At 38.1% G+C, this 12,106-nt stretch overlaps 3 protein-coding genes across 3 annotated transcripts; all 3 read left to right on the top strand.

Moving 5' to 3' along the window:
* The first annotated feature begins 368 nt into the window (after nucleotides 1-368).
* Nucleotides 369-1,248, top strand: LOC133842814 (serine protease 1-like). Its single transcript, XM_062276069.1, has one exon. The coding sequence runs from the start codon at nucleotides 388-390 to the stop codon at nucleotides 1,135-1,137; it is 750 nt and encodes a 249-aa protein (XP_062132053.1). The 5' UTR covers nucleotides 369-387; the 3' UTR covers nucleotides 1,138-1,248.
* Nucleotides 1,249-5,135: 3,887 nt separating this feature from the next.
* On the top strand, nucleotides 5,136-5,903 carry LOC133840069 (serine protease 1-like). The gene has a single exon (XM_062271726.1). It carries the CDS (start codon nucleotides 5,136-5,138, stop codon nucleotides 5,901-5,903), a length of 768 nt encoding a protein of 255 aa, XP_062127710.1.
* Nucleotides 5,904-6,925: 1,022 nt separating this feature from the next.
* LOC133844434 (serine protease 1-like) lies at nucleotides 6,926-7,829 on the top strand. Its single transcript, XM_062278417.1, has one exon. It carries the CDS (start codon nucleotides 6,955-6,957, stop codon nucleotides 7,708-7,710), a length of 756 nt encoding a protein of 251 aa, XP_062134401.1. The 5' UTR covers nucleotides 6,926-6,954; the 3' UTR covers nucleotides 7,711-7,829.
* The last annotated feature ends 4,277 nt before the right edge of the window (nucleotides 7,830-12,106 follow it).

Genomic DNA, 12,106 nt, shown 5'->3' with positions numbered 1-12,106 from the left:
TTTCAATGAAGCTCGTTGCTTTCTCGTACTCTTCGTAATAAAACTCTCTTCTAACATGTATACAAGTAATTCCTGTTAGTTTTGACTCAATATTATTTCCAACAATCAGTTCACATTATTACTGCTTGTATCAAACTTGTTCGTAAACGCTCGTTTATTTTTGCGTTTCCAAGTTCGACTCAACATGCTCGAAAGCGATACAGCTCCATTCATTTACAAAGATAAATCCGCCAGCTATCAATAAGTCCATGAATCAAATTCTTTATGAGGCTAGATAATAATTATTAATATTTATTGTAATTCCTAAATTGTGACGCGTTGAAAATTGAAAACAACTGAATATATAAGGCAAGAGTTCGTAAGCCAAAGACAGACAATTCGCTAACCATGCAAGTTCTACTCGTCCTTCTGTCTGTGATAATTGCTCTGTCACTTGGGGCTAAGCTTCCGCTTAGTGGAACCCAACATCTTAATATCCACCAACGCATCCACAAGGGAAAAGATGCCCATATAGGACAATTCCCATATATTGTTTCGTTGGTCATAGGTGAGGGCAATGAACGTTTTAGATGTGGTGGCTCCATCATTGATCACACCTGGATTTTGACTGCCGCTCATTGCACGCACAACTCCGATTGGGTTAAAATCTTCTATGGTTCAACAAAATATGAGCAGGGTGAACTTAGCCATGAAGTTGGTTCCGATAACATTATTGAGCACGAGCACTTCGATCATGACACAGGCGTGAATGATATTGCCCTTATTCGCACACCTCGTGTGGAGTACTCGGAGTTGGTTAATAAAGTGTCGCTTGCCGATCGCGATAATAACTACGTAGGAGCGTGGGCTGTAGCCAGTGGATGGGGCAAAAATGAATATGGTAGACCACAGGAAAATCTACAGTTCATCGACTTGCAGATTCACAGCAAAATGAACTGCTGGAATTACATTTATAAACCATCGGACACAATCATCTGCGTCGGTCCATTTGTCGGTGAAGGCGACTCTGGGGGTCCATTGGTCACACGCGATGATCCCAAACTGGTTGGTGTCAGCTCTTTTGTAGGTGAACTAAGTGGCTTCACTCGGGTTAGCGCTTACCTGGACTGGATTCGTAGTCACACTGGCCTACAATAGATGAAGCTTTCATACAGTGCACCAAACCCAGGATAAAGTGATGTCTAATTAATTGAATGTGAAAAATTATTAATAAAATGGAATCGTAAAGCATGTTGATAAACAGCTAAAGTATCTTCTTATTATTTCATTCAAAATAATGAGCTGAAAGAAGCTCTTTTTAATTATTTTATGAAATATAATAAATACAGTTTAAATATATAAAAAATATAAAAAACACAGTTTTTTAAATATTGGTGATAGAACCGAATCCGAGCATTGTTTCTACTTAGGTTTGACGCTTTATTGCTTGTTGAGTATTACATTTACGCAATTTAGTATTGCCAGATCTGTATTGTATTATAATATCCTTATTAAGGAATATATCGTTCTATATCTTATTATCCTAATCCTTTTGCTTACGAAGAGTGTAAAATTACAAATTCTCAATAACTATGTTGATGATAAAAATTTCACGCTCGGGAACAACAAATATTTATAAAATTTGTAAAACAAATAAATCAATAACAATACTTCATAATAGTGCCTACTAATAAAAAACTACACAACTTTATTATGATTTAAAAGTATTATCCTATAATGTACTAGCCACATTTGCTGACTTAAACAATTTTTGAAGATGAAGTCACATGTAATTTCTGTTTTTCGTCACGTTCCCAGTGCAGGGTTTTTCATTAATTTTCTCTAAAACGACAATCCTTAATGCTAGTCTCTTATAAATAAAGCTTTCATTAATGAGTTAAGCAATTAAAAAGAGTTTTGAGAATGTAGATTTTTGAGGAAATAAATACGTTTAAAGACTGTAGAAATGTCACGTCTGCGATCCTGGAAATGTCCATATACAGATGTTAACATATATTTTCCTCGCACTGCTTATCGCATAGCCTCACGCAAAAGAAGCAGTTCCCAGAAATGCACTGCTTTGCACCAGCGACGTAATTGATAATACTTTGTTATTGCATAATTATACAATTTTTTTTTTAAACGCTCGAATATTTTTGTGTTTGAAAGTTCAAATCAACATGCTCGAAAGTGATACAGCTACGTTCATTTCGGATATTTACAAAAATAACTCCGCCAGCTATCAATGAGTCCATAAACCATATTCTTTATGAGAATACCTAGATAACACTTAATGAGCATTCTGAACTTTTAATACCTAAACTGTGAGGTAACCTGATTGAAAATTATTGAATATATAAGGCAAGAGTTCGCTTGCCGATCGCGATAATGACTACGAAGGATCCTGGGCTGTAGCCAGTGGATGGGGTAAAAATGAGAGTTATATACTACAGGAAAATCTACAGTTTATCGACTTGCAGATTAACAGCAAGAAGAACTGCTGGAATTTTATTAAGAAACCATCGGACACCAATATCTGCGTCGGCCCAAATATCCGACTTGGCGACTCTGGTGGTCCATTGGTAACACGTGATGATTCCAAACTCGTTGGTCTATCTTCTTTTATAGACTCGGATTTAAGTGGCTTCACTCGGGTTAGCGCATATCTGGACTGGATTCGTAGTCACACTGGCCTAGAATAGCTACAAAGGTTGCCCTCATACAGTGCACGAAGTCTGGTCATTATTTGTTTCAAAATTTCAACTGAGTAAAAGCTTTATACATTTTTCAATGCAAGATATATGTAAATACATAGAATTTGGATCTTGTAAAATACACAGTAAAAAATGTTTAGGAATAAATATTGGTCTTTGGAAGAACGATTCCAGTGCTTCTATTTAAATTTGTTCTTTGGCTTTTTTGATCAGATTTATACAATCTATTTTTCTCAGATCTATATACTATAGAGGTACACACAGTCATGCGGACATGTCTATATTGTCTCGCTTATGAAGCTAACCAAGAAGATGACTCCTTTTACCAGTTACATACATTTGCTGGAGGCACAAACTTATTAAGCAATTTGTTCCCCACTGTCAACGTGATATAATCAAGAGCAATAAGTTTTGCATTTTGTTAAAGCAAACATTTATTATCATATACAATCCCCACTGCTTTCTGCACAGGCTCCCTCAAAGCAAGCAGTGCCTTCGATACTTGCTCGTTCTACTTGTGATCAAAGTTTTTCCAAACATGTAGAACCGCTGCTCGGATTAACACGATTTGATGGCGAACAAATATTTCAAGCATTCCAACGCGTTTCAAGTTCGTTCGTAAATGCTCGCTTTTTTTTTGCAGATTGGTTCGATTTTCGGCGCCAAACGAGCAGATTTAACTCAACATGCTTGATGCTGATTGGATTCGATGATGTTCGATCACCAGGGTCAGATGACTTCTTCTGCCTGTTAAATATATTTTCTATTCGCCAAACAAAATAATGCCAATGCAACAAAGTATACACTTTCTGCTTGTTACAATTTTATAAATACGAGTATTAAAACATTGTCATTGTGACGTACACATTATCTATCCACCGTAAAGTTTGAAGCTTCGTTAGGAATAGAATAGAAAAGAGAGAAAAACACATTAAGAGAGCGAAGAGCTTTATAAGGCTGCGTCGATTTTGCAGGGATTTACACAGATAACTTAATAAGTCCATCAACCCAATTCTTTATGAGAATACCAAGATAACATTAAATTTGCATTCTAATCTTTATTGCACTTCCTAAGTAGTGACGAACTTTAATTAAAAATCTTGGAATACGAGGGTGGGCTGATAAATAGTCGGCCTTACAAAGAAAATACGTTTTTTTTTAAATTTTGCTTTTTTATTTCTCAACATAATCTCTTTTTAGACGTATGCACTTGGACCACCGATCCTCCAGTTTCCCAATAAATTCCATAAAATATGATTTGTCCAGGTCCTCAAAATAGGCGTTTGTTTCACAGATTACCTGTTCATTTGAATGAAATTTCTTACCCCCAAGTAATTTTTTTAATTTTTGGAAATAAATAATAGTCACAGGGTGCTAAATCTGGAGAATAGGGTGGATGGGGTAGAATTTCGTAGTGCAATTCACACAATTTCGACATTGCGACAACGCTCTTGTGAGCGGGAGCATTGTCCTGGTGAAACAAAACTTTTTTCTTCGCCATGTGCGGCTATTTTTCTTCAGCTCCGAATCAAATCGTCCCAAGAGATTGGAATAGTATTCTCCCGTAATTGTTCTGCCTTTTTTCAGATAATCCACATGAATTACACCTCGGGCATCCCAGAAAACCGTTGCCATCACCTTGTTGGCCGACAAACCGATCTTTGCCTTTTTCGGTGCCGTTTCTCCAGTTGAAATCCATTGCTTTGACTGTTCCTTACTCTCTGGTGTATGGTGATGAATCCAGGTTTCGTCAACAGTCACAAAACGACGAAAAAATTGGTGTTTGTTTGCGATAATCAATGCCAAACTCTCCTTCGCAATGTGCAAGCGGTTGCGCTTATTTTCCATTGTGAGCAATCGCGGCAACCATCTTGACGAAAGCTTTCTCATGTGTAAAAATTCGTGTAAAATGTTTCCAACGCATTCCCGAGAAATGTTTAGAGCATTTGCAATCTCTCGCAGCTTGATTCGGCGATCATCCAATATCATTCCATGGACTTTATCCACAATTTCTGGTGTTGTCACCTCTCTAGGACGACCCGGGCGATCATCGTCAAAAATGCTTGTCCGCCAGCGTTTAAATTCAGCAGTCCCAATATTTTATTGTTGAAAACGATGGAGCTGAATCCTTATAAACTTTGTCTAACTCATTTTCAATATCGTCGTTGGATTTCTCTTTTAAAAACAGAAATCTTATGATAGCACGATATTCAATTTTATTCATGTTGACGACAATGCAAAAGTGAATGCGCTAAAAGTCCCGCCGGTGTTGATAAACCCGCATGAAACTTTCACAGTAATCAGCTAATAGAAAACACTAATCGAATAAAATATTTACAAATTTTTAAAAAAAATTTTTTCTTTGTTAGGCCGACTATTTATCAGCCCACCCTCGTATATAAGGCAAGAGTTCGGGAGCAAAAGACAGACAATTTGCTAACCATGCAAGTTCTCCTCGTCTTTCTGTTTGTGATAATTGCTCTGTCACTTGGGGCTAAACTTCCGCTTAGTGGAACCCAACATCTTAATATCCACCAACGCATCCAGAAGGGAAAAATTGCTCATAAAGGACAATTCCCATACATCGTTTCGTTGGCAATCAGTAAGGACCTTAGAATTTCTAGATGTGGTGGCTCCATCATTGATCACAACTGGATTTTAACTGCCGCTCATTGCACACACAACGCCGATTGGATTAAAATCTTCTATGGTTCAACGAAAAATGTGCAGGGTGAATTTAGCCATGAAGTTGGTTCCGACAACATTATTCAGCACGAGCACTTCGATCATGATACGGGCGTGAATGATATTGCCCTCATTCGGACACCTCATGTGGAGTACTCCGAGTTGGTTAATAAAGTGTCGGTTGCCGATCTTGATAATGACTTCGAAGGAGCTTGGGCTGTAGCCAGTGGATGGGGCAAAAATGAGTATGGTATACCTCAGGAAGATCTACTTTTTGTCGGCTTGCAGATTTACAGCAAAAAGTTGTGGTTGGAATTTGTTGGAGAACTATCGGATACCATTATCTGTGGCAGAAACTCGGATGGAGTTCCCACGGGGGAAGGCGACTCTGGTGGTCCACTGGTGACTCGTGATGCTCCGAAACTCATTGGTGTTACCTCTTTTGCAATCGAAGGGTATTACACTTGCTTTACTCGGGTTAGCGCTTATCTAAACTGGATTCGAGATCACATTGTCCTTAAATAGATCCAGAACTATCCCTTATATACTGCATTCAGCATAAAATTATGCATAAGGAACTGCATGTGCAAAATTTGTAATAGAAATAAAAATGTTGATGAAGAGCAAAAGATTGTGGTCATTATTTTTTAAAATAGCGTGCTGAATACATTTTTTTTTCTACCTGCTACCCATTACTTATTATCTTTAGATATATAGATTGTAAATAAATAAAGAATATATAAAAAAAAACCTGCTACCCATTGGGTATTATAACAATGTAACAGCCAGAAGGCCAGAGATGACTTGACCTTATAAAATATATATGTATATTATCGGTTTGTATCAACAGTCTGTTTGTCTGTGCGTCGCAGGAACGCATAGATCTCAAAGGCTATAAGAGACTATATTCGTCCCAACAAATAAAAACAAAACGAATATAAAGAGTAATTTTAAAGCTACAGTCATGACTCATACATTAATATCTACAGTACATATACATATCGCAACGAGACAAAAATTATAGAAGTATATTGCAAAAAAACGAGTTGCTTTGGCTGACTATTTGGTATATTATGTATATATGGCTTATTTTATTTTAAATATTATAAATATACAAAATAAAGCTTTTGATATACTTTGGAATATATTTTAAGAAAATTGCCGCCATGTTTTGGATATATTAGAAATGTGTAGCCTTATGGGATCGGAGATGCGTACTTTCGCCTGTTATATACATTCGCTGTTCGTACAATTTTGTAAAACTCTTCTATTATTGGGAAACGAGTACAAGAACATTGTATGTGGCTACTTCGTAACTAATAGAATAGAGAAGAGAGGAAAACGATTTAAGAGAGCGAAGAGTTTTGCAAGGCGGCTTGGTTTTTAGGGTATTTGCAAAGATAACTCCGGCAGCCATCAATATGTCCATCAACAAATATTTATGGGTTTACCTAGATAAGACTTAATTAGTGTTCGTATCTTTATTTAAATTTTTAAACTGTGATGTAACCTAATTGAAAATCATTGAATATATAAGGCAAGAGTTCGGGAGCAAAAGACAAACAATTCGCTAACCATGCAAGTTCTGATCGTCTTTCTATCTGTGACATTTGCCCTGTCACTTGGAGCTAAGCTTCCGCTTGGTGGAACTCAAAATATCGATATCCAGCAACGCATCCAATACGGAAATGATGCCCATAAAGGACAATTCCCATACATTGTTTCGTTGCACATACGTAGAGCCAATGAAAGTTATTTATGTGGTGGATCCATCATTGATCATACATGGATTTTGACTGCCGCTCATTGCACACACAACGCCGATTGGGTTAAAATCTTCTATGGTACAACAAAACGTTGGAATAGTGAATTAAGCCATGTGGTCTATTCGGATAACATTATTGAGCACGAAAACTATAATAATAGAAATCTCGCAAATGATATTGCCCTCATTCGCACACCTCGTGTGGAGTACTCGGAGTTGATTAATAAAGTGTCGCTTGCCGATCGCGATAATGACTACGAAGGAGCGGTGGCCGTAGCCAGTGGATGGGGCAAAAATGAACATGGTAGAGTTCAGGATGATCTACAGTTTGTCGAAGTGCAGATTCACAGCAAAATGAATTGCTGGAATATCGTTTATGAACCATCGGACACCATAATTTGCATCGGTCCATTTGTCGGTGTTGGCGACTCTGGGGGTCCATTGGTCACACGTGATGATTCCAAACTCGTTGGTGTAGCTTCTTTTCTACATCCAGGTGTACTAAGTGGCTTTAGTCGAGTTAGCAGTTATCTGGACTGGATACGTAGTCACACTGGCCTGGAATAGATCCAGCTGTAGCCCTCATACAATGCACCTATCCCAGCATAAACCGATGTCTAATTAACGGAAATTGAAAAAAATTGTAATAAAATGAAATCGCTTAATATGTTGATGAAGAACAGAAATATTTGGTCATTATTTCTTTCAAAGTGCAAAGATAAATGCTTAAAATTTAACGTAATTTGAAACAACATGTAATTATAAATATGTTAATAAGAAGCTTAATGCTACAACGGCTTTTAAGTTGATACGGAAGTTAGATTTCCTTTTAAAGAAATGCTAAAAATAATATTGTTATACCTCAGCAAAAGTGAACAACTCGCCCTGCTTACCACAAAGACACGCGTGAACCAAGCAGTTTGCAAGCAGTATACTGCTGTATCGATGGATTCTAACCACTTTGAAATGCGTTTGCAGTTATCTTATAAAAAACCATTCAAGTCACGATTCACTTATAGCATCATAATTGCATAGATGAAAAAAATCATTCGATAAAGCAGAATTATACAGGTGCAACAAGAATGCAATTCATATATATTTTTGTTGAGATCTTCGGCTCAGGAGTACAAAAAAGTTTTAAATCCTGCGATTAATCGAAAAAACTTCAACGGCTGGTTAGAAATCTTTGTTAATTTGTTAACACCAATATTTCCCAAGATTTTTGGTATTGCCAACATAGTGGGCTCTTCATTGTGTTGCTTCATAAGGGCGCTGATCGACGCTTAAAGCATTTCTCACACCAGACCGAATAAATCGCAGCGGCAGCGGAGCGAATATATAATTACATTGCGTCTTATGAACGTATGCACACCAAAGCGGAGCGAATTCTATTTGACGGCGAATTTGCAGCGTTTTTTTCCGCAACCGCGCATGCAGCGCTTTTTTCGCTTGCCGCCAAGATTGATAAGATTTGATTGCAGAAATTTGCTCATGTTCTGCGCTGATGAATTCACATGTGATGCATGTGTTCAATTTTTGCCTTTGTTAAATTACTAAATTTTGGGCTTTTGATACAATATAATTATAATAATATAATACGAGAAGAAGTTTTCAAGTTATAATCACTTACTTTTATTGAAAAAATATTAATTTAAAATTATCACATGTGACGCTATACGTTTAGTTGTTTATGCGCAATGCCTTTTTTTATGGCTGTCATTTGTTGTCATTCACAAGTGCACTAATGTAAACCGCGAATAAATTCGCCGAGGTGTGAACACACTTGCGATTTTGTCGCGGAAAACATCACGCGGTTTATTCGCGCCGCTGCCATTGCGATTTATTCGCTCTAGTTTAAGAGATGCTTAATTCTGATCCTTTGTGCTGGGCACCGAGAGATTGAGCCATCATGACAGGTGCACATGGTAATCTACCAATTCATAGGTTGCACATTTGTCACAGCTCGTCAGTTAGCTTATTTCCTTAAGATTACTAAGATTCATGATGGAATACACTTACACACTTACATAACACTTCTTTCATAACTTTTAGCTAGAATATATCACATATTTAAGTGAATAAATATATTATCTTAAATCAACACATCAACAGTTGAGCTAATACAGCTTTACCTTTTGGTAGAAGAGCAACAAAGATCATGTTGCAACCTCGACTGAGTTGTTAGCTTGCAAAACTGTTAAAAGAACTGTAAGCTACATTCATATGCAATGCATTCGCACACAGTTTGTGGTATTAATGCACTACAGTTGCTAATGCAACAACAATGCGAGTGACAAAGCAGCAAATGCTATGCAGATGCCAGGCAACAACAGCAACAATAACAACACCATGAAATGGGGGCCAACAAAAGCCAGTTAAGGCAGCACTGACTGTCGTCTTAACACACACACATCCATATTAAGTATACGCACACATACACACACGCGCATACTATAGAAATGTACACTCTCGCAGCCGCATTCATTTCTGCCTTTCGCCATTGTTGCAGCTGCTCATGGCGTGGCCCATTGTTGATAATGTTGTCGTTCTCGTTGTTGTTGTTGCTGCTATTTCCTGCATATTGTTGTTGTTGTTGGTTGGGCCACACACACATATAGACACACATTCAAACAGCCCGCCTGGCTTTTTGTTTAATTCGTTTTTCTATTGTTCACAAGAACTTTAGTCCATGGCTTTGGCAACATTGTAAAATATGTGTTGCTCTCCCTCTCTCTCACACACTCTATTTATGCTCTCTCTCTCTCCCCTTTTACTCGCATTTATTCGCTTAGTGTGCCGTGCAGATTTTGCATTTACAAAGCATAAAAGTTGAAAGCGAGGACATTATTGAATATGCGTGGCTGTTGTCCCATTGTTGCCACACTCTCTCGCTCTCTCTCTCTCTCTCTCTCACTCTCTTTCTGGCATGCTCTCCCTCTAGACTAGGCTTGATACTCCACACACAAAGGTGCAGCTTAGCGAGCATTTTGACCATTGAAATTTATATGCCACTTTCACACATATTCGCCAGGCTTCGCATTAAAGCCAACTAGCCAACAGACAAAGCGAGGAAGAGAGATGGAGACAGAGAACGTTTTGGGGTTGCCAGATTTGCTCAATTTCAAGAATGTTATGGCCAGACTGCCAACTGATTCGAACTGCAGCCCTGCCACCCGAAACCCATACGTTTATTTATGTTTTTCTGGCGTTTTGTTTGCCGCTTCAGCTAATAAATTAGCAGCTTTACCTTTGGCCCCACAGCCAACCAATAGCAATTTATCGCCGAGCCAAAGAAAGGCACGTACCACCGACTGGGGCAAGAAGATGCGGCAACGAAGGGGTTGCCTGGAATGTGCACACCTTATCGCCGGCTTAGGCGACACGCACGGAAACTGAATGGAGATGGAATTGGAGATGGAGTCGGAGTCGGAGACAGAGGCGGAGGTAGAGACAGAGCGAGGAAGGACCATCAGTCGGGGATTTGGTAATAGTTGTCCCGACTCTCTGACTAACGAGGCGACAATAAAAATGGTCCTGGCAATTGGCACATTGCGGTGGCAAGTTAAAGGGATTTACGATTTTAAATTATGGCCATAGCTAGAGCAAGCACATAGCAGAGATAGGCGGATGTAAAGAGAATGCGAAAGAGCGAAGAACTCACATATGGACTCGGAAAGCGAAATACTTTGCATACATTTTTTGTTCAGAAATATCAATTAAAAGAACATCAAAAGAAATAAATATATAATGATATGCTTACATCTGTTCTTTAAGTATATGCCAGGTTACCAAAGGTAATCATAGAAATATAAAATAAAATGTTAAGTATACGTAGTTTAACATATATAGGAAAAGTTTCCTTATTATGTTCCTAACATGAGTATAAAAAAGAACGAATAAATATATAATATTATGCTTACATCTCTTGTTAAGAATAAAGTTACGAAAGGTAATCATAGAAATATAAAATACTTTGCATACCAGATATATGAAGTACACGTAGTTTAACTAATCTAGGAGAAGTTTCCTTATTATAATGCTCCTAATATGAAGGAAAGATCACATATCAGCTTGTCAGAAATAGTCAATAGTTTGTATACACTTTCAGAAGTATTAAGTATACGCCAAGTATTACAAATTGAGATGCCTTTTGGAAAATGTTACGTTTTGAAAGAAATATTTAATACCTTACATACACTTTTGGTTACAAATTATACCTCGCCACACATGCATTTAACAAAACTTTCTTCATTATAATGCTGCTACATTCAAGAAAAGCTGGCATATCAACTAGTAATATTCTAGTAATATTTCATTATTATTAAGGGCAATAGAAAGCTGCCTTTCAGTGACTTTTAAGTCAGCACACAGCACTTTAAAGTTTATTTAACAGCCATAGGCCAAGTTTTCTAATTATGCTGCTAATTTTAAGGCAAGATACTGTTCCTTCCTCTTCCCCATCCCGATGACCGAACTTAGCACGTTTAATATGCCACAACTTTAGCTACAGTTTCGAGTTCAGCCGAAACGTGGAGGCAAATTGAAAAGCCTGAATGGACCTTGGGTATATCGCTCAGGTGTAAGCAACAAGAAGCTCAAACAAAAGATGTATTTCGATTGCGTGCAGCTGGAGAGATTCTCGAGGTTTCGTGGGTTTCGTGGGCAAAACGGAAACGCTTGCCAAGATTTATCGTGCGTCCATTACAAGCGGAAATTAAGCGCGGCAGGTCGCCAGGCGACGCAACGCTTCCAAAGCGAGCGTGCGTGAAAGCGTTTTCCCGGCCAACAACATTCTCACTGCCATTCCCATTCCCTCGGTGCTTTGGCCATAAAGCAACAGACGAACCCCCCCACCAAAAAAAAAAGAATTCCAACTGGCCAAAGCAAAGCTATTGTTTCTCGACGTGGCCATGACACGACGCTGCTCTGACTCTGCCGCTGACTATTCCAGTCACGTGGCACG

This window comes from Drosophila sulfurigaster, chromosome 3, assembly GCF_023558435.1.
Source record: "Drosophila sulfurigaster albostrigata strain 15112-1811.04 chromosome 3, ASM2355843v2, whole genome shotgun sequence".
NCBI lineage: Eukaryota > Metazoa > Arthropoda > Insecta > Diptera > Drosophilidae > Drosophila > Drosophila sulfurigaster.
The sequence above is the reverse complement of the archived record's forward strand: the minus strand, read 5'-3'. Positions and strand labels throughout refer to the sequence as shown.